Genomic DNA, 26,705 nt, shown 5'->3' with positions numbered 1-26,705 from the left:
ATGGAGGGGCAGTTTTTTCCTGCTGGCCAGGCCTTGGAGGGCTGATCCTCAGGCCAGCGGAGACAAGCAGAGCCAAAGAGGCCGAGGGAGTCTTTTAATTCAACATTAAAAGCCAGCAGTTCCCTCCCTGCTCCCCTGTGGCTCCCTCCCCACCCCCTCCGCTGCCTTCCAATCACAACAGAGACCCCCGAGGGGTCTTGACCCCTGCCCCCTGGGGAGGTCAGCAGGGGTGACCCTGCCTGTGTGCTTAGCGAGGGCCCCGTGAGAGAGGAACAGCTGCAGGCCCCAGAGGGGTGGAAGCGCACCCGGAAACGGGCTGGGGTCAGCAGAGGGCTCGGCCCAGGCTGTGACTGGCTTCTCTGGCCTTTTGTGAGCTGATGGGCAGGGGGGAGATTAGTTCCACAGGCAGCCCCTGTGTCTCCAGAGAAAGGGGCTATTATGGAGCAGCTAAAAATACAGTTCATTGCCCACATAACCCCCCCATTCCTTTTATCTCCATGGAGATGGGGGTGGCAGCCATGGGGGGAGGGGATGGTGCCCACGGGGAGAAACCAAGGGAGTGGAGGTGTGAATGCAAGAGAATGAAGGCAGTGGGAGCAAGGGAGGGGTGCGGTGGTTAGGGCCGGCAGGCATCTCAGTGCCGTAGAAACGGGCAGGATGGCTTTAGCAACAGAGGACTCTCGGGCTTGAATCCTGGCGCTGCCAACCTCTCTCTGCCAATGGGCAACTCCTTTTTACTCTGGGCCTCAGTTTCCTCATCCATAAAATGAAGAAACTTGGCCCGTGAGTCAATAAATATTTATTAAGCATCCAGTGCGTGTCGGGCTCTGTGCTAAGCTCCGGAGAAACAAAGAAAAGGCACAAAACAGTCCCTGCAGCTCATAGTCTAAAGGGGAGGCCAGGATCAGCCAGGGGAAGGCAGCAGAATGAAGGGGGATTAGGGAGAAGCGATCTGGAAAAGGTGGGATTTCGGTTAGGAAGCCTGGGAAATCAGGAGGCAGAGATGGGAAGGAAGAACAAGGGGGCCAGCCAAAGAACATGTCCCGAGTCGTGTCTCAGATTGCTTCCTAATCGAAGATCCTAAAAGAAAGACCTCTTCCTGGAGGAGTGTGTGAAATCAGCCAGCATCACCCCCAGCCCACCGTCCCTTTAGGTCCTCCCGAAAGGGCACTCAGTGGATAGAGATGACTGGAAGACAGAGGGAGGCTGAAGGCTTTGGGCACTCTGCCTCACTCAAATCCAAAACGTGTACATGCCAAGAAATCATCAGTCTTCTTCGGAAAAAGGACAAACAATGCTTGGAATCAGGAAGGTGCTTTCTTTTTCCTGGGTTCATCTCTGACCTCAGATATTGACTAACTATGTGACCTTGGGCAAGTCATTTAACCCCATTTGCCTCAGTTTCTTCATCTGTAAAATGAGCTGGAGGAGGAAATAGGGAACTATTCCTGTATCCCTGCCAAGAAAATCCCAAGCGAGATCATGAAGAGTTAGACACAATTGACAATTACTACACACACACACACACACACACACACACACACACCATCCTGAAAAGTTGGCCACCGGGGCAAAGAAGCTGCCTGCATCTGTAAACTTTCCCTCTAGGCTTCTAAGATGTCTTGAAGGTCCTAGTGATCCCCAGCTCCTGACCATACCAAATTCCCCAGATTCTGGAAGGGGAACTTAGCTTAGCTACTGAAAGGAAGAAAAGAGAGAGAGACAGTTAGTGGGTATAAGAAATACCACCTTGAAGATGGAGATGTCAGGTACCCCACCAGACTGGGTTTTCAGTATGTTGTGTAGAACTGGGAATTGTTTTATTTTAATGAGGATTTGGTCAAAAAGGCAGATAGGTGGCTCAGTGGATAGAATGCCAAGTCTGGTGTCAGGAAGACTCATCTTCCTGAGTTTAAATCTAGCCTCAGACACTTTCTTGCTTTGTGACCCTGGGCAGGTCACTTAACCCTGTTGGCCTCAGTTTCCTCATCTGTCAAATGAGCTAGAGAAAGAAATAGCAAACCACTCTATTATCTTTGCCAGGAAAATCCAAAATGGGGTCACAAAGAGTCAGACATGACCAAAACGATTGAATAATAAAAATTTGGTCACAAACCTAGACAAAGAAGTGGAATTTATTGGAGGATTTAGGGTTACTCCTCAACTCCCTGCGTATGTCTCAGTTTCCCCACCTATAAACTAGAGGGAAAAAAATAGCCATGTTTTATCCTGCCTATTCATGGTTACCTAAGTGACCTTTGGTGGCTTATTTAATCTCTCAGGAACTCAGTTTCCTCATATATAAAATATGGGGGTTGGGCTAGCTGTCTTCTGAGGTCCTTTTCAGTCTGGAGGTTACCATCTTAATAAATAAATGGGACTCTCCTGGGGGAAAAGAGATGGATTCTGGACATGAACAGGTGGTTCAAGGAGTTCTCAGGGTCTGATCAGCAAACAGGCAAACAGAGAGAGATTAATCATCTTCCATCCTCACTATCATTACTCCTGACCACCCTTCTCCCTGCAAAACCTCAGCTTTTCCTTAAAATATCCTAATTTTTATTAATAATAACACCATCCATCCTAAATCCCAAAACTTGAAATCAATTATCTTTGGTTCTTCCCTCTTCCTTATCTTTTTTCCCCTTTTAGCTCATTTCTATTTTAGGATCAATACTGTGTATTAATTCAAAGGCAGAAGAGCAGTAAGGGCTAGATAATGCAGGTGAAGTGACTTGCCCAGGGTCACACAACTAGGAAGTATCTGATGGCAAATTTTAACCCAGGACCTGCCATCTCTAGGCTTGGCTCTCTATCTACTGAGTTATCTAGCTCCCCCTCTCCTTTTCTCTTGAATCCAATCAGTTGCCAAAGCCTCTAGATCAAGTGATGGTAAATCTTTTAGAGACTGCTTGCCATGCCTCACCTCCTTCCCCCTGCATGTGTGGGGGGGGAGGCGGGGGCTCACCATTTTACCTTAGACATGGGAAAGAAAAAGGGAGGGGAGTGGTTCAGGTGCTCCACTTAGGGAAGGGAGCAAGCTCTTCTATTGGGCTTGATTGCCAATACCACGGTAGACAGTATATCCAATATATGTCACTACTTAGTGGATTTATAATTTGAATAAAACAAAAATTTGAGTATTTTGAAATAAAATTGTTTATCATCTTAAAAAATAAAAGCCCTGGGCTCTGCAGGGAGGTGAGGTGGAGAAGGAGAAGGGAATAGCTCTGCAGAATTCCTCTGCCTTTCTAGTAACTAACTCTGGTGGGTGGCAAGTGCCCACAGAGAGGTCCTTGTGTGCCATCTTTGGCACATGTGCCATATATTCACCATCATGACTTTAGCTCCTATCCTTGTAATGCCACTCTCAATCTATTCCTTTCTTTCCATTTCCAGGTGCATATTCCTAGTCTAAGTCCTTCTCACTTCTGTTCACAGTTTCCAAACTGACCTCCTTGCCTCCAGTCTTTCCCTTTCTCTGCATATTAGTGCCAGAAGGATTTTTCCTGTAACAAAATTCAAGGATGTCATTCCCCTGCTCAAAAATCTTCAGGGACTCCTGACTGATCACCAAATAAAGTCAATATATCTCAGCCAGACCTTTAAAAGGTTCTACCATCCATCTCCAACCTCCCTTTTCAGCTTTATCACCAATGGTTTCCCTTTATTTTGTTAAATCCAAACTAATAAATTGTTCTATACGAATCATCTCACACTTCCCCACTTTGGCACTTTTTGTTTATGCTGGTCCTTTCACAGCAAATACCTTGTCTTGACATCTCTGCCTATTGAAACCTCTCCATGGTTCACATCTCACTTTAAATATATATTTTTTCCATGATTTGTCCTACAAGGACTTTGATATCTCAAGAATACATGATGTCACAAGGCAGCTAGGTGGTATGGTGGATAGAACCCCGAGCTCAGAATCAGAAAGATCTGAGTTCAAATATGGACTTGGATACTAAGCATGTGACCCTGGGCAAGTCACTTAATCTCTGTTTGCCTTAGTTTTTTAATCTATAAAATGGGGATAATAACACCTATCTCCAGGGTGTTGTGAGGATTTCCTGGCACATAATAGGTGCTATATAAATGCTAACTATTATTATTATTAGTGTGAATCTTACTCTGCTTCTTACTAAATATTCATGGAGAGTTGCTTCAGCTGAATAGTTAACCACTATTTTTGTCTTTCCTTTTTTAAAAAACCCTTACCATCGGTCTTGGAATTTATATGAAATATCTGTTTTAAGGTGGAAGAGTGATAAAAGCTAGGCAAATAGTTGTAAATGATTCACCTAGGTACACCCAGCTAGGCAATGTCTGAGGTCATATCAGAACTCATGACTTTTGTCTCCAGGCTTGTTTCTCTCTCCACTGAGACCCTGAGCTGCCCCTGTTTTTGTCTTTATATCTTCAATGCTTAGCTCAGTGCCTAGCACTGAGTTGTTGGTTTTTAAAAGGAGGTTTAATATTTTTATTTATCTTTTTTTAAATCCTCACCTTCCATCTTAGAATTAATATTGTGTATTGATTCTAAGGCAGAAGAGCAGTAAGGGCTAGGCAATGGGGGTTAAGTGACTTGCCCAGGGTCACACAGCTGGGAAATATCTGAGGTCAGATTTGAACCTAGAACCTTCTGTTTCTAGGTTTGGCTCTCAATCCATTGAACCACTCAGCTGTCCCCAGGTTTAATGTATATATATTTTTTTATTTAATCCCCTACTTTCCAACTTGGAATCAATACTGGGTATTGGTTCCAATGCAGAAGAGTGGTAAGGGCTAGGCAATGGGGGTTAAGACACTTGCCCAGGGTCACACAGCTGGAATTTGCCTGAGGTCAAATTTGAACCTAGGACCTCCCATCTCTGGACTTGGCTCTCAATCCACTAAGCTACCCAGCTACCCCCAGGTTTAATATTTTTAAAAATTAAATGAACAAAAATTGATTTCTTCCCCCAATAACAACAAAATGTCTAATCTATGTTCTTCATTAACCACTACTCAAAGCCTCTCCAGCTTGGTAGGATCTGCCAGAGCTTTTGCTTTACTGGCATCACCCTTGGAAGCCTGTTTGTAACACTTATATTCTCCTTTGGGTTTCAGATTGTGTGCCTGTGTGTCTTGTTCCCCCTTTTCCCCACCTGGGATAGTAGATACTATTCCTCATTCACTACCTATATGATCTTGGACAAATCACTTTACCACAATGGGCCTATGTTTTCTTTTCTGTAAAATGAGGGAGTTAGATTTTTAAATGCCTCTCAATATTTCTTTTAATTCTGGAGTGTCTGAATGAATGAAAGGAAAGAAAATAAACAGAGAAAGAAAGAAAGGAAAGAAAATAAACAGAGAAAGAAAGAAAGAAAGAAAGAAAGAAAGAAAGAAAGAAAGAAAGAAAGAAAGAAAGAAAGAAAGAAAGAAAGAAAGAAAGAAAGAAAGAAAGAAAGAAGAGAGAGAGAGAGAGAGAGAGAGAGAGAGAGAGAGAGAGAGAGAGAGAGAGGAGAGGGAGAGGGAGGGGAGGAAGGAAGGAAGGAAGGAAGGAAGGAAGGAAGGAAGGAAGGAAGGAAGGAAGGAAGGAAGGAAAGAAGGAAGGAAGGAAGGAAGGAAGGAAGGAAGGAAGGAAGGAAGGAAGGAAGGAAGGAAGAAAGGAAGAAACAAAGAAACAAAGGAAGGAAGGGAGGGAGGAAAGAAGGGAGAAGGGGGAAGGAAGGAAGAAGGGAAGGAGGAAAGAAAAAGGAAGAAAGATGGAAAGAAAAGAAGAAAGGAAAGAAATAAAAAGAAAGGAAGGAAGGAAGAAAAAGGAAGGAAGAAGGAAAGAAAGGAAAAGAGAAAAAAGAAGAAAGGAAGGAAGAAATAGTTATTAAGGACTACTTTATAAATGCATCGGTCTAAGTGCTGGCAAAGCAGATGCTCACACCATTAATGGGGCAGCATTGTGGGGTAGTGGATAGTGTTGTATTTGGAGTCAGGAAGACTTTGATTCAAATACTTCTGATGAGTCTCAGTATTCTCATATATAAAGTGGGGATAATAATAATATTGACCTCACAGAGTTGCTGTGAGGATCAAATGAGATGTGTGATGTAAATGTCAGCTATAAGTTATTCTCTTTGGGTCCCCTGAAGCAGCACACAACATACATAGTATCTTGCATATTGTGAGCTTTGCTTAATCCATATGTGTTGAACATAACTAAAGAGGCTTTTCTCTAGCAGCCCAGAAGATTTATGATTTAGCACTTTCAGGGACTTAAATTAGAACCCTCTTATTTGGAACACAGACTTCATCAGCTTGGACCCTGGATTCCCCATCTTGAAAAGTCTTGGTTTTGTTCCTTAATCTTTGAAAATTCCTACTCATGCATATAAAACAGGGTTATTAGGAATAAGGGTTAGCAAAGGAGCCACAAAGTTAACTCAGTAGGGGTTCCTAGGGGCACAGAAGGATGGACAATAGAGACATAAGGGGCACCAGAAAGTGAGGGGGAAAGCTAAGGACGCTTACCCCATCTCCTCCTTGCTAGGTGCTCTTTCTCCTTTCCATCACAGCACTAGACCTGGGGCCAGAAGAGACTAGGGTTCAAATTTTGTCTCTAACACTAGATGTGTGACCAATGGGAAACTCATTCTCTGAGACTCAGTTTCTTCATCTGTAAAATGGGGGTTTTCATATCTATAATATGTGCCTCACAGGGTCATTTTGAAGATCAGATAATATGCTGCATGTAAAATGCTTTCTATAAGCCTTGTAATGATAAACATCAGTTATTATCATTATTAAGCTCCATTACCTGCTACCTGAGGAGAGCATGAGAAGAGCGCCATATTTGGACCTGGGTTCAATACCAGTTCTACCAGTTGTGTGACCTTGAACAAGGCACCCCATTTCTGATAAATGAGGTGGTTGGATGGGATGATTCTAGGTTCTCTCCCAGATCTAAATCCCCCATCCTATTTGCAAAAGCAGCAATTCAGACAATCAGGAATGGACAGAAGTCCTAGGAAAAGAGAGGAAGTTCAGCTCCTGCCCTGGTTCTGGGTCCCTTTGCCCTTCTTTGAGGGTAGAGGTGAGAGAAGTCTGGAGATCTAGCCAGAGTCTGGGGCTATCAGGAAAAGTAGGTGCCCAGGAAGTTTGTCTATCCCCATTCAAAGCAGAGGCTCCTGCCAAAATGTGGTGTCCACATTGTATTTATGACTGTTTTAAGAAGGAGTGACAGAGCCTTTTAATATCCCTGACAGCTTAGGATGTTTTAATAGATGGTGGAGCTGGGCTGCAGGGAGAGGGGAGAAGGGGGCTGAGAAGCTTGGGGGAGCTGTCAGGCTTGGTTTCCATGACAGACCCTCTGATCGCCTGGATGACAAAATAAAATTCAGGGTCATGTCTCTCCTCTACCCCATCCCTTTGGCAGCCTGTCTATCACCACCACTTGTCATCTCCCACCTCTTAATCACCTGTGCTTAGGTTCTCAGAGGATCTGGTTGGCAACCAAACCCCTCCCCTGGCCCCCCAGCCCTGAGTCTAAACGTCCACCCCTCCAGTCTGAGATTGGTGGGAGTGGGGCACTCCCTCCCCTGACTGGTTGTCAGCCTTCTGTGGCTAGGCAGACCTCTCCTGGAAGGCTGGGGCCAGAGGGGGATTCAGTCAGGTCTTACAGGTTGCCCTTTCTCCTGAAGGAAGGGAGGAGCTAGAGAAGCAGAAACAGACACCTGGCATCCACTGCCTGTCCCTTGCAACAGGTGTGGCTGATGGCCAAACCACACTTGGAGAAACAGTCTACCTTCGCCCAGCCACTGGCTTTCTTCTGCCTGCCGTCCCCTTTTCCTACCCTTAGGGACATTTTAAGATCTGGTGGGTTGTGATTTTGTTCCCAGAGGAATCTATCCTTGCATGCTTTTACATTTTATTATTATTATTATTATTATTATTAATACATGTTTAACATTCATTTAAAAAATGTTTTGAGTTCCAAATTCTCTCCCTCCTTTCTTCCTTTCCTCCACTCACTGAGAAGGCTAAGCAATATATAAATTACACATGTGAAATTATGCAAAACACATTTCCAAATTAGCCATTTTGAAGAAGGAAGGAAGAAAGAGAGAGAGAGGGAGGAAGGAAGGAAGGAAGGAGGGAAGGAAGGAAGGAAGGAAAGAAAGAAGGGAAAGGAAGGAAGGAAGGAGGGAAGGAGGAAGGAAGGAAAGAAGGGAAAGGAAGGAAGGAGGGAAGGAAGGAAGGAAGGAAGGAAGGAAGGAAAGAAGGAAGGAAGGAAGGAAAGAAGGAAGGAAGGAAGGAAGGAAGGAAGGAAGGAAGGAAGGAGGGAGGGAGGGAGGGAAGGAGGGAGGGAGGGAAGGAGGGAAGGAGGGAGGGAGGGAGGGAAGGGAGGGAGGGAAGGAAGGAAGGAAGGAAGGAAGGAAGGAAGGAAGGAAGGAAGGAAGGAAGGAAGGAAGGAAGGAAGGAAGGAGGGAAGGAGGGAAGGAGGGAGGGAAGGAAGGAAGGAAGGAAGGAAGGAAGGAAGGAAGGAAGGAAGGAAGGAAGGAAGGAAGGAAGGAAGGAAGGAAGGAAGGAGGGAAGGAGGGAAGGAGGGAAGGAGGGAAGGAAGGAAGGAAGGAGGGAAGGAGGGAAGGAGGGAAGGAAGGAAGGAAGGAGGGAAGGAGGGAAGGAGGGAAGGAAGGAAGGAAGGAAGGAGGGAAGGAGGGAAGGAGGGAAGGAAGGAAGGAGGGAAGGAAGGAAGGAAGGAAGGAAGGAAGGAAGGAAGGAAGGAAGGAAGGAAGGAAGGAAGGAAGGAAGGAAGGAAGGAAGGAAGGAAGGAAGGAAGGAAGGAAGGAAGGAAGGAGGGAAGGAAGGAAGGAAGGAAGGAAGGAAGGAAGGAAGGAAGGAAGTTAGTTTTAAAAAATAGACTTCAGTCTGCATTCATTAGTCCTCTCTCTCTGGAGGTGGATAGCCTTCTTCAGCATGGGTGCTTTGGGATCATTGTATTGATCAGAGTAGTTGAGCCTTGCACAGTTGATCGTTGCTCTAATTTTGCTGTTTTGGACACTTTTGGAAAATGGCCCAGAAATAAGGTTTATTTTGTGCTCGCTGCCACACTGCTTATACCCTCAGAAGACTGTTCTGAGGTAAGGTCTGAGCAAGGTCCTCTCACCTTACTAATGGGGGATGGAGAAAGCAAATCTGGACCCTGAGCTTTTCTCACTGGCCAAAAGGGACACGGCCGAGCCTCTGCCCAAGGTCCTGAAGGCTCAGTAGCCGAGGGACGGGTTCGAAGGGTCCCAGAGTTCGCTCTCCAGCCCAAATAGACATCGCCCCTCTTGTGCCTAGTGCTAGGGCCAGGGAGAGCGGCAGCCAGGACGCCCCCCGCCCCCTGATTCCAGCAGGTGAAGGAGGGCCGGGGGCGGGGGCGGGGGGCGTGGAGCGGTGGCCCCGGCGAGTGTGAGGTCTCTCTTCCTCCCTTAGCCCTGGGCTCTGTATTCAAGGCTCCCGCCAGGAGAGAGTTAAGGGCCCCCATTTAATTTGCCCGTTAATCACAGTTAAAAGAAGTAATGAGCGTCTCCCCAAAGCCTGGGTGTTTCTCTGCAGATTAAGCAGCAATTTGCATAGCCCCTTTATTCATTCTCACCTTCCCCTGTGGCGGCCGCTTGTCCTTTTAGACACAGCCAAGCGCAGCCGGCAGGAGAACGGTTTGACAAATGGCTTTGCCCTGTGCAGTTTGGGAAAGAGGGAGGGAGGGGGGCGCTGGGAGGGAGAGGGCAGCTCCCGACAGTAATGGATAGCCCGGGCGCTAAATAGTGCAGAACTTTTTTTTTATTAGAAACACAGAAGTTTAACTATTCAAACTGGTTTTCTTTAAGCCTGGAACAGGAGAGGAGGGCTTTTGCTTAGGGCGCATTTACTTAGCGGGGCGGGAGCAGCGCCCACCAGAGGAAGAGGAAGGCCTGGGCGGAACTGCAGGGAGCTGAAGCCCAGGGGATGGGGAGCCACATGGTGGGTCCAGGACCGCTTTTACAGCCCAGTGGGGTTTGCAGAAAGAAAGGGCCTGGTCCGGAGTAGGTGCTGTGTCATGCTTACTCCCTTCCCTTTCCCCTCCTAGCGGCCACTTTAGAGGGACGTTTGTCCCAGGAATAGATGCACAGGGGAGACCCGTCTTTCTCTCATCACCTGTGTTACAGAAGTCCTTATTCATATTTGCTCAGTGACATTAAATCCACAGATGCTCTGTTTTGATGCTAATTATAATGATGGATAAGAGCAAGTAGGTGGGAGTCCTGGATTCAAATCTGACCTTGGACACTTCCTAGCTGTGTGGTCCTGGCCAAGTCACTTAACCCTAGTAGCCCTTGCCTTTCTGTCTTGGAGTTATTAGTAAAAGGAAAACAAGAACTAAAAAAGTGATGATGGTGGTATCTAGCATTTGCATCGTGCTTTATAATTTGCAAAGCCTTTTTACATAGATTCCCTTGTTTGATGAGCCCGGTGAAGGTTTGCAAAAATGAAGGGGGGGGGGCAGCTGGGTGGCTCAGTGGCCTAGAGATGGGAGGTCCTGGGTTCAAATCCGATCTCAGACCCTTCCTAGCTGCGTGACCCTGCACAAGTCACTTAACCCCCATTGTCTTGCCCTTACAGTCTTACTCTAAGCCATGTGAGGGGAAATGAAGATGTGGCTGATCCTCCCCACCGGACAACCAGATCTCCTAGTTCTGTTGATTTCCACGAGATACTTTGGGGAAAATATCTATTAGTTAGTCAGTTATTAAACTGACTGACTGACTAGTTAGCCGGGCACTCACTCGCTGTGCTTGGGGCTGGAGATGCAAACACAAAAGTCCCCCAGCGCTCATGATTCAGGGACCAGGAGGCAAGAAATCGCCTATTTAGGGGAGGTTCCCCGGCTTACAGGGAGGGGGACTGGACTTGTGAGAAAGGGAAATCTGAGGTGAGGAAATGCCCTCTACCCCTGCCAGTCGGCACTTTTAGGCCATTTATATTCTCTTAGAGCACCGGGTCTGGAGTTCGGATCCAGCCTCAGACACTTCCTAGCTGGGTGACCCTGGACAAGTCACTACATCCTGATGGCCTCCGTTTCCCATCTGTCAAATGAGCTGGAGAAGGAAATGGAGAATGGCTCCAGGATCTCTGCCAAGAGAACTCCAAAAGGGGAAAAGAAGAGCGGGACACGACTGAAAATGACTCAACAGCAACAGTATCTCCGAGCTGAGCGCCGTCCAGGCCTTTCGTGAACCCGCGTGATCCTGGCTCCAAGACTCGCTCTTCCCTGTTATGACCCTGCAGACAACAGAAGGTCCATCTGGAAGCCCTTCCTGGTCCTCCGCCGTTTTCTCTCTCATCCACTCTGTGTGTCGCCTCTCTGTGGCTTCTTCATCAGTTGTCTCTCCCTTGAGCTCTTTGAACGCAGGCACTACTTTCCCTTCTGTTGTATGCCGAGTCCTTGGCACAGTGCCTGGCACATAAAGCTTGAAAAGGTTGTTGACTGACTCGGTATATCAGGAAAGACTGAAGGGGAAGCTTTCCTCAGAAAAGCAGGAATTCAAACATTATTTTTTCTTGAAAAGTAGACATGGTAAGAGCCACGGATGGCACTCCAGGCACGGGGCCCAGCCGGCACAAAGGAACGAGGCAGGGGTTGGAGTGTGGTACCTAAGGGGGAGCAAGGCAGCCAGCTTGATGAGACCAGCCATCCTGCCCCGTTGGGTGGCTCAGTGGATAAGAGTCAGGCCTGGAGTCAGAAGGCCCAAACCTGTCCTGACACTTCCTAGCCGGGTGACCCTGGGTGAGTCACTTAACCCCAGTTGCCCAGCCCCTGCCGCTCTTGTGCTGAGGAACTGATACTTAGTAGTGACAGAAGGGAAGGGTTTACCCACTGAGCTCAGTGCTGCCCAGAAGAGACGTCATCTCTTAAGGCCACAGACAGCTCTAAGGAGTGCTAATGGTCAGCTTATCCTGTACTATAAAGGGGTAAAGAAATCTGGGAACTCCTGGCATGATCTCTAGAGTTTCTGAGAGTCTGGGGCTCCATTCCCCCCCCCCCCCCATCTAGCAGGCAGTTATGTTTTAAGAGTTGATTGAAGGGCAGCTGGGTGGCTCAGGAGATGGAGAGCCAGGCCTATAGATGGGAAGTCCTGGGTTCAAATCTGACCTGACACTTCACAGCTGAGTGACCCTGGGCAAGTTACTTAACCTCCATTGCCTAGCCCTTACCGTTCTTCTGCTTTAGAACTAACATACAGTACTGAGGTGTGGTGGAAGGTGGAAGGTAAGGGTTTAAAAAAAAAAGGATTGATTGAAATATCTGGCCTCAGGCACTTCCTAGCTGTGCAACCCTGGGCAAGTCACTTAACCCTGAAAGCTAGCCCTTGCCACTCTTTTATCTTGGGACTGACACTAAGATGGTAAGGGTTAAAAAAAATCCTGTCTCAGACATTTAAATGACTCAGTCAGTCAATTAACCTATTTGCCTGTTTCCTCATCTATAAAATGGGAATAATCGTCCTCCTCACCTCGCAGGGCTGTGAAGATCAAGTGAGACGACATAAAGGGGGTTCCAGCAGAAGCGTTTTGGGGCTTTCTAGAGACTAGCGCGGCGCTAAGGCTTCTGGGACACGGCAGGCCAAGTTCTTTGCAAACCGTAGAGCACTCTATAAACATGAGCTGTTGTCGTCATTTACTGGAGGCAGCCAGGATAACGAGAAGGAAGGGAACTAGTGGCATACGTAGATGGAGCCAAAGAAGCCTGTGTAGAGGGGGAAACCATCGGCCTACAGGCCAAAAGGCATCGAGGTGGCACAGCGGATAGCGCCTGGCCTGGAGTCAGGAAGACGCGTCTTCCCGAGTTCAAATCTGGTCTCAGAAGCTTACTAGCTATGTGACCCTGGATGAGTCACTCAACCCTATTTGCCTCGGTTTGCTCATCTGTCCAACGAGCTGGAGAAGGAAATGACAAACCATTCTAGGATCTCTGCCAAGAAAACCCCAAATGGGGCCACAAAGAACCAGCCACAAAGGCAACAACTAAACAACAGGTAAAAATGTTGTGCAAAATAGCAAGATTGCCAGTAAATTATAATAATATAATATAATAAAATAGAGGCCCAGTTGAAGGCCTAAACCTCCTGAAAGGATGCTGACTGAGCATCTAGAACAAGCTCTAGGCCTGTTGTGCTTAGATCTGCCTAATGGAAGGAACTTGGGAAAAGCCAAACTTTTAGGAGGATATTACTGTCGGGGGCAGCTAGCTGGCTCCGTGGGAAGAGCTGGAGTCAAGAGGATCAGAGGATCAGAGATGGCCTCTGTCTTGGAGTTGTTACTAAGAAAGTACAGGGTTAAAACTTTACAAAGAATATTACGATCTCCTCTGACTCCAAATCGTTTTTAATAGGGGAACAGTGCCAAAGGCAGGAGGATGTACGCGGTCAGTGGCCCGGGAGGGCTCCTCCCTGCTGGTGGACAATGGCCGTGCCTGGAGTGGGGCACAGCAGGAAGGGGGAGATGGCATGCCAGCAACAGCCAGGCTGGGGCAGGTCAGGGATGGGCCTGTGAGCCATGGGCCTTCTCGCACAGGCTAAGGCCGGGGGCCAGAGACAAACTTGAACCCCTTTAGCCCCCTACGTGGGCCTCGCTCGCCGTACAGAGCGTTATCTGCTTTGGCCCAGTTTGCTCTCCGTGCATGTCCTTCTATTTCAAGATCAGTTTTACCTCCACATTCGACACCGATTCCTTTTTTCCAATACTTAAGCGTCTCATTTCAGTCCCCATCTCCCCAAAAGAAGGGTAACTAGGCAGGGATTGGGGGAAAGGAGACGGTTTGACATTAATTGATAGGAATGGCTTCAAGCAGTTTATGCTGCCTTATCTCTCTCCTTTGGATAGTGTGTGTCCGCTGAAGTCCGCGGGGTCGGTGATTAATAGGGGCCATCACTCACTGTCCGGGTAGGCTGAAAGGCAGTGGGGAGGGGGTGGCCCTCCCCAGAACTGAGATAACAAGCAGCAGGAATAATGAGTGGTGTCACTCCACTTTTCATTTTGATGGAAAGTCATTACAGGAGTCAACGCCAGCGACAAAGAGCCATGAATCAACTGCTCTGCTATGAAATTAAAATCGAATTGCCGGCCACCCCCACCTCCATCCCCCAGCCCTTCATGGGGAGTAGGGGCACGGGAGGCGGCTCCAGAGAGGGGTGCTCCGGTGGGGGGGCAGCCTCGTCCCATCGAGAAGGAAGCAAGTTTGTGTGGGAAGTGGAGAATCCCTGAAGTACTACAGTGGTGGCTCCCGTCTCCATGTCAGCCTCTCCCATTCCTAGTCCCATCTTCCCTCTGCCTAAAGGTGAGCCATAAGAGAAAAATACAGCTCTGCCTGCTCCATCCAGCTCCTCTCTGGCCCTGGGTTGGCCATGTGGCAGGGAAGGCCTGGCCTTGGAGAGAGGGAAGGCCCCTGCTATCAGCAAAGTCTTCTCTTTCCTTATTCTCTTTCCTACGTGCAGACAAGGGCCTGGGGAATCTCTCAATTGCCACAATCAGAGCAGAAAAAATTCTGTTTCCAAGGAAGCAGAGCTGCCTAAAGGGCTGGAGGGACATGGGTGAGCACAGCCCAAACCCTAGGACTAGAGAAGCAATGGTGGGTGAGAAACCACAAGTGAGACTTGATGCATTTTTTTTTTAATTAAGCCCCACTAAACTGGAAGCAGTGGTTATAGGCAAGCGGACCGAAAAGTCAAACAAGATGACTTCTCACAGTGTAAAGAGCCAAAGAGCAAGTTCTCTAAACCTCCCCTTCACACTGAGTTTTTTGAGGTTTTCTTGGGGTTGACCATCTCCCCATTTGCTGCCTATTCCAACTAGAGAGGCCTGCGGCATTTCCATCCTGTCCAGCACGCCTCTGTCCCAAAGGTTGAGCAAGTGAGAAGGCAGGAGACATCACAGAGAGGTTCCCATCAGGTTCACGGGGCGGCCGTTGTATCTTTTGGAAATGTCTGCTTCAATCTGCAAGATAGTGACTGTAAGCGAGGCTCACAGGGGACAGAGAGAAAAGGAAGAATGTGGAGCTTTGCATTCTGAAGACTAGGCTCAAGCTGGCCAAGCCCCTATGCCTGGCTGAGGCCTCACTGCTTTCTCTCTCTTACCAGCTTCTGCAGCTCTTTCGTTTTCTCTATCAGCAGGTCCAGCTTGGGCTCCAGGGAAGCCTGCTCCTGCAGAGCTTCCTGCCTTTTCTGGACCATCAGCTCTTTCTTCAGGGCCAACAGTTCTGACTGCTTCAATTTCTGCTGGAGTAGATCAGTCACCCGATCCACATACCTGGATGGGAAGCCCAGGCCAAAGCATTAAATCTAATCACCAACAGTGGGGTTATGGCCTCATGACCTGACCGTACTTGCCGGGCAACATCCAGGGATGACCAATATTTTGGCACCTGACCCCACACTCTGAAACTCCTCTCTCCAAGGAATGAGCTGCCTTGTTCTAGGCCCTGGGGAAACATTCTGCACAGGCAAATAGTACATGGTGCCACCCCCCCCCCAAGCTAATTGAACCCTGAGAGCACAAGGAGACAGTGGGGGAAATTGGGAAACAGGGAGATGTAGTAAGGAATTGAGAAGAGACGAGGAAGGGCTGCTGTGGATGGAGAAGCCAGAGAGGAAGCCCCAGACCATATTGTCACCCAAAGCATCCACCACTCCAGGGAGAAGCCAGACCTTGGCGAGGCCAGGATCATAAACAGGTGTTGCATTCGAAGACTGGTGAGCTGACCAATCAAATCCTGCAGAGCTGACACCATGGCAACCACCCTGGCTTTGGTCTGACCCTGCAGAATGGGTGGAGCCAGTTGGAACTGACTCACTGATAGGATGTCTGCCTCTTCACTCATCTCCAGGGCTCTCTGGGACAAGAAGATTTCCAACTGAGAAAAGAGAACACATTGAGTCAGGACACTGTTTACAAAGTCTGGTTAACTCTTTGGTAGCTGAGTGAGTCTTTAAGCCCCACAGATGAGCCTCGGGCCGATCCAAGAATGGGACATGCTTTGCTTGGGGTCTGAGTGAATGGGAGGGACTTTGGAAACCCACTGACCAGAAAGACAGCTTGAAGCTGAGCCTAGCCTCATTCCTTTGCCCCATAACCTGACACCAGCCCCATGTGCCTCACCCAATCCTACATGTCTACCTTCCCTAGGTAGTGAGAAATGATATGGGTCAGATGGGCTAAACTGAAGTGACTCAAAGGGCCGTACAGAAGAGGACGTGTGGAGATGGTTCTAAAGGGACCATCTGAAAACCACTGACCCAAGCAAGAAGGAAACCTGAAGATCCCAGGCACACTTTGTCTCACCACAACTAGCAAAAGTCACGAGGCTGAGTGCCAGGGGAGAAATGGCACAAGGATCTCAGGCAAAGAAGTCAGGACACCTCAGATGCTACCTCATGAACTTCTGTGCTAAGAAATGGGGTTCCAAAGGGCTCCAAACCATTCAGACTTTTCTCACTGACTTGTTAGGAGGCTAATACAAAACTGTCCTACACTTACACTACCACTGACAGGGATACTAGGTGAATCTCTACAGGAAGAACTTTATACACAAAATGGTAAAGAAAAGGCCATGTATTTTGCAATCATATTCCTGCCCCAGAATTCATTAAGTTACTTTCTCCTAATTCTCAGAACTTCTAGTACCTCCATGAGTTCATCAATAAACTGATTCCGGGTTTCAGGGTATTCAAGAAGAGTCAGAGCATCTGGACCCCTTGCAACACCTTCTGGAGCTGCCAGAAGAAAAAGACAATAAAGTAGAACCTAAAGGAGATCTACCAAGGAAGGAAAGAAAGTCTTATAGATAAGAGGCCTCTGGCACTCTGGGTCTTTCCCCATCTAAGCAGTAACTCTCCCTCCTCCTTCTCTTGAACCAAAGGAGAAGGCCCATCCTGTCTTGAATGTCCTAGAGGGTCTGAGACCAATGACCACTTGGCTAAGTGACAAGAGAATCCGAAAAAAGGTTTAGAATGAGGATAAATGTTGGACTGTGCAACAAAGGGTCCAGATTTCACCAGTTCTGAAGCATGACCTCAAGTTTCATACCACAGTGTCCTCTGGCGGTAGATTCTTGTTACTACATTTATTCTTCCCCCAGCCCCCACCCCAGATGATTCCCAGGATTTGACTTCAGAGTCCAGTGACTCCCGACACTACTTGGCAAGACCAGTTTTCAGGAGGCCACATGGACACTTGTGTCCCAAAGGGGCCTTGAGAAAGAGAGCCAAGTGTGTCTAAGCATTATTTCAAGCCCTGTATCACAATCAAACCCTCTTCCCACAAGAAGAATGTAAAAATAAAGCCAAAGGAGTAGAAAGTCTTAGTCACTGCAGCATCTTTGTGTCCTTGGATCTTGACCCCACAGAAGTCTGCAAGTTCACTGCTTTTAAACCAGACAGCAAGGGATGAGGAACATTTACCCTCCGTTCCTGCTTCTACCACTGTTATCTGCAAGGGATCAGCTTCTCCATCTCCCCAGTTTATTCCTTCATTACCAGTTTCCTGGAAGGAAACCAAAAAATCCCATTAAGATGAAGTGTCAGGAAAACTGTCCTACAGAATAAAGGCTTTATAGACCAGAAGAAAAAAAAAAGAACAGAACGAGGATGGCCCAAATACCTGATTTTAATTATCTTGAAAAGTTCAATAATACAGACTCAGACAATGGCAGGACTCGACGACCTACGACATGTTAGCAAAGTTGGCACTTGGAGCCACTACCACCACCACCACCTGTGGACTTCCCCTACCACTCATCCCAAGGCTTTCACAAGTTACCCAATGATCCTCTCTCTAGCCCTTCAAATTCTTCCAGGAGTAGAAGGGGAGGAAGTTGTTTGTTCTGAATAACTTAAGTGTAAAAAATCGACCAGTGGTGACTTAATAGCATTAGGAAAGGTCTCTTCTCCCTTGTTCTCCCCTATTCCAGCATCCCAACCCTGAGGTAGAACCACTTGCACCTCCCAGGTCTGTGTATTCCAACCTACCACCATATGCCCTTATTCCCAAACAACAGAAGTAGAAAGTTTAGAAGAGAGATTATCACTTTGAAAAAGTTGCCACATCCTGGATAGAAAATTTCCTGAAGCCAAGGAAATATCCAGGGGTACATTTTGGAACATAGGTGTCTTTTCTTATGATCTAAGTAGGTGTCACAGATATGGCCATCAGGAAGGTGATTTCTCGAGCTCTGAAACCTAACCTTTGAATCAGGCTCCAGTGAGATTCCCCAGTCAATTTCATCTGTCTCAGCCGAGGTGCCATAGTTAATCCCCTCTGAAGTCGACTCTATCCCAAAGTTGCCCCAGTCAATCTGGAAAATGGGAATGGAAATGCAAAGAAGTGAGATAGGTCTGTTGTCTTGTTCCTTTTTCTTCTTCTTTTAAATCCTTCCCTTCTTAAGTATCAACTCTAAGACAGAAGAGTGGTCAGGGTTAGGCAGTTGGGGTTAAGTGACTTGCCCAGGGTCATTCAGCTAGGAAGTGTTTGAGGCCAGATGTGAACCCAGGTCTTCCTGACTCCAGATCAGGCTGTCTTATCTACTGTTCTACCTAATGGCCCCTGCTCCATTTCTTTTTGCTGGGTTTCTGTTGAGAATTAACACAAGGTACAATTGTGATGTGGTACAGTACAAACAGGGTGGCTAGTCCATAGATGATCCTCCAGATGAGGGTCTTTCCTAGGCTGCCACCCCTCTGGTGTAGGTGCTCAAGAATCAGACCTCTCTGATTTGTCCTTCTAAGGTCTCAGACTCTCCCCATCTTCCTCCAGGGAAACTGAAAACAGGTTGTGTGGCTCTGGCTACTGGTATAGGCAGAAGAAATAGACTCCATGTAGGTTGGGAGCCTCCACACTAATGCCGAGGCTTACCGCATCATCTGCCACCTGCTCTGGGGGCTCCTCCAAACTGGGTCGCTCCACCTCTGTGGGCTCCGTCCCCGTCCTCCATTCATACACAGTTGTGTTTCCCCGCTTCTGCACATGTCTCAGCATGGGCACCACCTGCTCAGTGGGGCTTCAACACACAAATCATTACCTTCCCGCTGGTCAGTTATGGCATCGTCACCTCAGCTATGTTACCTATAGAACCATCTCTTTTGAGGAGGAAGGTCTATAGAGTGGTTGTTTTCTTTGTTAAATTTGTAGTCACAAACAGAAAACCCCAGCATTGGTTAAAAAGTAAGCTGAAAAGAAAAAGCAATAGCCAGGGAGAATGAACAACGGCTTCCTCCCAGTCGTCACACCATTTCCCTTTACGTACTACACATTTCAGCCAAAGTGGATTACACACTATGGCTTCCTTATGCCCAGGGCTTTCTTTGCTCTGCATCTTTGCTCACACTGTTCCTTATGTGCCTGAATAACCTTCCCTCATTCCTTCCTCCTTGATAAATTCATATTCATCTTTTAAAACCCAACTAAAATACCACCTCTTCCAAAAAATCTTTTCTGATTCCCAAAGTCGACAACATTTCCCCTCTCATGACCCAAACCACCCACAGTATTTTCCACATATTAATCTATACCACAGTTTTCTAATCTGACCATAGTCACAAATATGGTCATATATATGTGATATCAGATTCATGAGGGTCATCACTATACCTTATCTAACAAACGTATCTAAAGTCTGTATCTTTTTCTCAGAGATACACAGAACTCTGTAAACAGTAAGAACTTAGTAAGCATTTGCTGAAATATGCTGAATAAAGGAAAAGGGGCCCTTTATTTACCTTTCACACACAAACCCCACACAGGCCTGGTACAGCTCAATAGCTTCCCACAGGGACTCAACCTTGGCCCCAGTCTCAGTCAACAAACTCGGCAAATCCTTCACCAGGGCCAGTAACTCCCTTCGGACACTGTGTCCCTGGAGAGAGGGTAGGGGAGATGAGTTAATATGGAAGCAGTGGGAAGCCAAAGCTTAATGGGAATCCTGCAGTCTAGTGAGATGAGTCAGAAACAGAATGCAAAAAGGACTAGAGAGGAAATCTTTTAAAAAAAACAAACTCTGGGGCTAGACGAGTTGGAATACTATGTCATCTAATGTTCTCCTACAACTCCAGGTCCAGAGTGGGATAGAAGGCCACAAGCAAGTATCTCTGGGACCCAGGAATTGTGCCCACATCTCACTCACAGTGATGCCGTACTGCTTGCAGGAGTTATAGAAGCGCTCCTTCATCTCCACAGCGCCCAGTTGGCACTCTTCCTCCTTGTGGCTATATTCCTGCTGCAATTGCTGGCACTTGGTGATCTGCTTCTTCAGGGAGGGTATCTCATAGCTAACATTCCGAACCAGGAGACTAGAGATTTCCACTAGGACAAGGGGAAAGAGGCAAAAAAACTTGTTTAAAACTCAAACTATAAGGCAAATTTCCCCCAAGATTCACAATGGAGTAGACTACCTCTAGGTATCCTAAAGGTAACAGGATGGAGAGGAAATTGCCCATATTGTATTCCAGAGATGCAGCTTAGCAGCTGGTTGGTGAAGTCATGTATGTACATATACATGTACACACACACACACACACACACACACACACACACAAATTCTGTGGACAGTGGCATTTGCTGTACATAAGCTCCCCCTCCACTACTGAGATCCTTCTAAAATAATCAGGTAATAGAAACTGAATCTTAGAGCCTGGTTACTCTATTTACCTGACTGAGAACTCCTCTAAAACATCCTCTAAGTGGCCATCTAACCTTCAAAGCAACATGCCCCATGTTTAGATGATCTAATGATTAGAAAGTTTTCCTTTATATAGCACCTAAATTTGCCTTTCTTCAACTTCCTCTCAATGATCATAGGTCAGTCAGAACAAAATCAAATCCACTTTTCTTACAACAGTCCTACAAATACTGTCATGCATTCTCTAAACTTTTTCTTCTCCAGGTTAAATACCCCAAATACCTTTAATCAATTGTCATGTGAAATGATCTTGAGGTCCTTCACCAACCCAGACATATCCCTTTATCCATCTTCCACACATCTCAACATTCTCCCTAAAATGTGGTCCCCCAAACCTGAACACAAAGATCCAGGGCAGAGGAGAAAAGCACCAAAGCTTTTCAGATCCTAAACCCTCTGCCTTTCATAATGAAGCCTAAGGCTGATGAGCTTTAGGGGGTGCCACATTGTTGTCATGTTGAGTCCACTACACACCCAAAGCTTTCTGACAAGGCCTACCATCTAGTCATGTTTTATCCCATCTTCTACCTGGGCAGCTGATTTCAGAACCCATGTGAAGGTTTTATATTAATTCTTACTAGGTTCTGTCCAATATCCTAGACTGTCAAGAGTTTACTGGATCTTAACTACCATCTATGTGTTAGCTTCTGTCTGTAGCAATGGACCATCTGTAAATCTGATAAATGTGCCATCTGTCTTATCAAAAGCATTGAGAAAAAATTGTTAAATAGCATAGGGCTGAGCATAAATCATTAGAAACCTCCTTTCAGGTTGACAAGGAACAATTCTTTGGGTCTACCCATTTGTCTTTGTGATTTTGAAAAATTCGCTTTAGATAGATTTACATCACTGTAGTCATCATTTTCTTTCTATGCTTCTCTGTATTCATCATATTCATTACTTCTTACAGCTCAGTGATATTCCATTATATTTCTTATTTAGCCAAATCTCCTACCTGTACTATCATCTGGTCAGTATTTTTCATCTTGTACAAAATATAACACAAGACTCTTAAATATTTCACTAAAAACTAGTTTAGCTATATCTATAGCATTTTCCTAGCAATATAAATCTACCAAAACACCAAACCTAGGAAAAAATCTTATAAGTTTCCTTCTGCTTCCCATATACCCATAGCTCATGCCTCCAACTTGAAGCCCATGGAAGCTATTAGAAACATTTAAGAGTCTGTTTTCCTATTTGCATCCTGAGGTTGGGTCACCTTACCGAGGTAAGTGCTGTCTTTCTCATATAAGGACACAATCTCCTGCCAATCCTGAAATGAGAAATGCAAAATGAGCAAGGACAAGCAATAGTAGCTGTGTCGCAGCTTAACTTCCAGGAGGCTCCAAGAGGGAGGCCGGTCCCTAAATCAGACACTTAAAAGGCCTGTTTTATTTCCATTAACTCAGAACAATGGTTAAATTGTTGTGGTTCATTCGGGTCCAACTCTTCCTGACCCCATAGACCATATCACACCAACTTTGTCTATAGGGTTTTTCTTGGCAAAGATAATGAAGTGGTGCCATTTCCTTTTCCAGAGGTAAATATGTGGTGGTAAGTGGAGGTAAGTGACTTGCCCACATAGTGCCTGAGAACGGATTTGAACTCAGATCTTCCTGAAACCAGACCCAGTGCTCTATCATCTAAGCCTAGCTGTCAATGGCTAAAATTACTCAGTTTAAAGTGTGGAGCCAAGCAAGTAACCAACCAAGAGAGATACTGGGGAACATTCTAGTGGTATTAAAAAAATATCAATCAAAATGCATTTTTAAAAATCTTCAAAGAATCTTAAGATTCAAAGCTGAAAGGGACCATAGAGGTGATAGAGTCTTCTAGGCCCACAAATCATCAGAGAGAATCTTAATAATAACTGCCTTTATACAGTATGTGAAAGTTTACAAAATGCTTTACATATATTATCTCATCTTACCCTCAAAAAGAGCCCTATGAAGGAGGTACTACAGATATCTGTATTTTACAAATGAGGAAATTGTGGTTGAGAAAAATACAGTGACTCACTCAGTTAGTGTAGTGTAGGAAATTGCATTTAAAATTAGCTCTTTCCTGACTCCAATTCAAAGACATTTTTCAGTATACCATGATGTCTCTCAAACTCAGATTCATTGGTTGGCATACCCCTACCCCGCTGATCCATATTCACCTTCATTCTCTGTGAAGAGTAGCGGCCAAAAATATTTTTTGTGGAGGCCTCAGTGCCTTTGAGGAGGTCCACAATTCTCAGGCAATGGAAGTAGTGAATGTCTGAAAGCCATGGAAGAAAGAAAGCTGATTAGTACTTATAAAGCCCATTCCTCACCTACTCCTGTGGCTAAAGGTTGATGGAAAATTCTGTTTACTCAATCTCTTACTAATAGCAGTGAAAGGCCTATACTTTTATTCCCTTGTCAACTTGGGGAGACCAGAACTTCACCTCCTAAAAGGAAGCTATTCCGGATTAGGCTGAATTGCTAAAGGCACAGGAAATAGTTCAATTGAAATGTACCAAGCTTACTGCCTTAGTCAAAATGAGACTTTAGAAACTCAGTACCTCACAAATATACTGTTGGTGGAGCTGTGAACTTGTCCTTAACTGAAAGCCAGGCAAATATCCCAAGGAAACCAATGATATAAAGAAAAAATCATATTTCTAGCAGCACTTTTTTGTGTGTGGCAATAAAATACTAGAAATAAGGTAGATATCTATCTATCAAATAAAGAATGGAAAGCAAATTTTGGTATCCAAATGCAATAGAATAAAATTGTTAGAAATAATGACAAGGAAGAATTTAAAGAAGCATAGGAAGATTCATATGAATCAATGCAAAGAAAAGTAGAAACAGGAAAACAATATACACAATGACCATAACAATGTAAACTGGAAAGAACCACAACAAAAAATTAAAACTGAATGCTGTGGCCCCAAAGAAGAGATGGAAATGCATCTCTATTCCCTCTTTTTAGAAGTGGGGGACTAGGATATGATATTTTGTTGATGTGATGTTAGAATAGAAGTGAATTCAACATGATGAATATGGAACTATGTATTGCATGAAGGCATATATATATATAATAACATATATCAGATTGCTTGCTGCCTCAGGAAGGGGGAAGATGAGAAGGGCAGAAAACTTCTGGAAGGGAAAAAATACAATTAAAAAAAGAATAATTTTTAAAATTAGGATGGTGCTCTGTGAGGAGATATAGTGGGAAATTAAGATGATATAAAAATAAAAGATAACAGAAACAAAAAGAAACTAAGTGCCTGATCCACTCACAAGATCCAGAGAGCAGTTGTGCAATCTCCTCGCTTTCTGGCATGTCTTGGATGGCTGCATTTATCTTCTCTCGGATAGTTAACACCAGGCTCTGCCATTTCAGATTGCAGTGCCTCCGGTCCACCAGCCAGTCTGCACCAGAAACACTCAGGTAAAAGTCCCCCAGGGGTAACCCAAACCACAAAAATAAACAAAGATCCCCAAGAGAGGCCAGAAATTTGCAATTTACCTTCCAATGAGCAAAACCTTATCTGAAGGGGGAAGAAGACTCAGGCAAAGAAGTTTTAATAGAACAGCTAGTGGCTAAATGGGCTTTGGGAACTTGACTTCTTATTCATTATGATCCTTATAAGGTAATACAATTAATACAAAGATATAGGAAGAGCTCAAGTTGACATAGACAAGGAAGGAAGTGCTACATAGCCAAACAAGTACTGAATTTAAAGAGGATACCTAGTTTCCTACTTTAAGGTCTACTTAAGTGATCTTGGGCATGTCATCTCTCTATGGACCTGTTTCTTCATCCGTAAAATGACAGGGCTGGACTAGATCTCTAGAGGTCATTTTCAGCTCTAAGCTCCTATATTTGTGATCCTGGACTCCCAGGCTTAGTGGATAGAGAACAGCCTTGAAGTTATTTAGACCTGGGTTCAAGTTCTGTCTTTGGCATTGACTATAAAGGGATTAGGTTTGCTTTCTTCGGTCTAGAAGGCTCACAGAGAGAACCAACTCAGGGCTCTTGGTTTTCTGTCCATTATGTTTAAGCTAAGCTCAATAACACCCATGACTAGACTATGAAAAAGCAACATTGGGAACAGAGAAGGGATGGCTAAGGGACCTCAGGTGCCATCTGCTATCATGTTCTCATTTTACAAATGAGGTGCTGCCCCAAGAGGTTAAAGGTCACACAAATAGAAAGCTTCAGAGGCAAGATTTGAAATCAGACCTTTGAATCCAGAGACAAAGCTAGTTCAGTCAAGTGATAAACTAAACCACAAAAGTCACCCTCTTCCCCCAAAGCAAGGGAGGTATCACAGTACAATGAAAAGAGTGCTGGTCTCTGGATTCAGTCAGAATATCTGCCTCTGCCACTTTGGGCAAATTACTTGCCCCTCTTGCTTAAGTCACCTGTAAAATGAGGATAAAATGACCTTTCTTTCTATAATGCCAAGAATCATACCCTGTCCTAGATGAAAAGTGACCTTGGAGGCTACCCAGCCCATCTTCCTTATTTACAGAGGATGCTGTGGAGTCAATGTGACTTGACCTCGCCATGGTTAATTGGCCACTGAATAGCAGAAATGAAATTGGACACTCAGCCTTCGGGGTTCTGTCCACAAACAGGGTTACCATGCACCAGAAAACAGAGAAACTGATGATTGGACCCTGGGGAAGTGGTCTTAAAGCATAAAGGCCTTGTCTTTATCTCCCCACAACTTCATCCCAAGACCCGAGCTTATCCAGCTCAGCCCCAACCCAAGGCCCCAGCCCAGCCCGGCCCCACCACCTCATACCAAGCAATTTACTGGTCTGGATGTCAATGGGCACGTGCTGGTGGTCCTGGAGGGAAAAAACGAAGGAGGGGCAGCACGTGACTGAAGAGGAGGTGCTCCAGCCAGGGGAGAGGCGGGAAGCCCCGCCCCTTTCCAGAGCTTTTTCGATTGCTCGGCAACCATCACCCTAAGGGTGGGGTACGCGCGCGTGAGTGCAGAGGAGGGGGAGGGGAGTAGTGAGGAAGGGCTCGCGCTCGAGGGGATCAGTTAATGGTTCTATTGGCCACTTCCGTGAAGACGCCTAAAAGAAGGATTAGCAATGTAGGGTGGGGTGGGGTAGGGTTCAGGCTGGGGGGCGGGGTCCGGTAATGAAGTGTCTTTTGGGGCTTAGTCCTCCACCCTCAAGAAACCCTTTTCCCCCAGACCTGCATGTTTCTCCACTTCCGCTTCCGGTCCTTATAAGAGGCCCTCCTCCTTCGTTTTTACGCTGGGTTGGTTGTTTACCGGGGTCGGTAAGGCCCACGTGTCCCTTCCGATAAGCCACGTCGGCTCCTCCCAACGACCAATCAGGGTGCTTTGGATGTATGTCTCGCTCCCCTCCCGGATCTAAATGGCTTAAGACTGAGTGGGGCGGGAGAAGAGGAGGGAGAGCCAATGGGAGTGCGCAGGACGAGTGCAGCCGGATGGAGGGGCGGGCCAACCTAGTCCGGGTTTTAGCTGTGGTTGCAAAATGCCGCCAGCTGGCCGCGTCCGAGAGCCACGGATTCGGGTTCTTCCCGCCCCGTGCTTCAACAAGGATCTGCTGAAAGTGTTGTTTGAGTCCTAGTGACCGCAGATGTTCTCCCCATCCCTGTCCCGAGGCCTAACCTGGCGCCCTGACTGCGGCTGTAGGCATTTTTAAGGATAGAAGCCAGAATCCCGGGATTTTTAATCAGTAGAATGGGCGGGCTGGTTGATAATCTCACTTTCTGCTTGGCTCTCTCCCGGAGGCTACACAGGGACAGAGCTTGGGGCCTTTTTGCTTCTTTCTCAGGAAATTCTGGCTCCCTGTCCCATGGAATTCCAGAATCTCAGCGTTGGAGGGAACTTCCCTTCTTCACCCCTACTCCATCCCCGACAAAAAGTCATCCAGCCCTTCTGGGAAGAGGGAGAAAAGAAAAAGTATCATTGAAACATGGAAAAGTATATTTTTTTAATTAATTA

At 46.2% G+C, this 26,705-nt stretch overlaps 1 protein-coding gene across 1 annotated transcript; it reads right to left on the bottom strand.

The window, feature by feature from the left end:
* Positions 1–14,657: 14,657 nt before the first annotated feature.
* CDK5RAP3 (CDK5 regulatory subunit associated protein 3) lies at positions 14,658–26,174 on the bottom strand. The gene is made up of 14 exons (XM_001372691.5): positions 25,928–26,174; positions 25,524–25,569; positions 24,010–24,141; positions 22,896–22,996; positions 21,959–22,007; positions 20,177–20,355; positions 19,773–19,909; positions 18,910–19,054; positions 18,242–18,352; positions 17,460–17,541; positions 16,684–16,772; positions 15,708–15,913; positions 15,138–15,309; positions 14,658–14,997 (listed from the first exon to the last, which is right to left on the bottom strand). The coding sequence occupies exons 1-14, from the start codon at positions 25,931–25,933 to the stop codon at positions 14,932–14,934; spliced, it is 1,521 nt and encodes a 506-aa protein (XP_001372728.2). The 5' UTR covers positions 25,934–26,174; the 3' UTR covers positions 14,658–14,931.
* Between the last annotated feature and the right edge of the window lie 531 nt (positions 26,175–26,705).

Source organism: Monodelphis domestica, chromosome 2, assembly GCF_027887165.1.
Source record: "Monodelphis domestica isolate mMonDom1 chromosome 2, mMonDom1.pri, whole genome shotgun sequence".
Classification (NCBI taxonomy): Eukaryota; Metazoa; Chordata; class Mammalia; order Didelphimorphia; family Didelphidae; genus Monodelphis; species Monodelphis domestica.
This window is presented reverse-complemented; position numbering and strand designations above follow the sequence as displayed.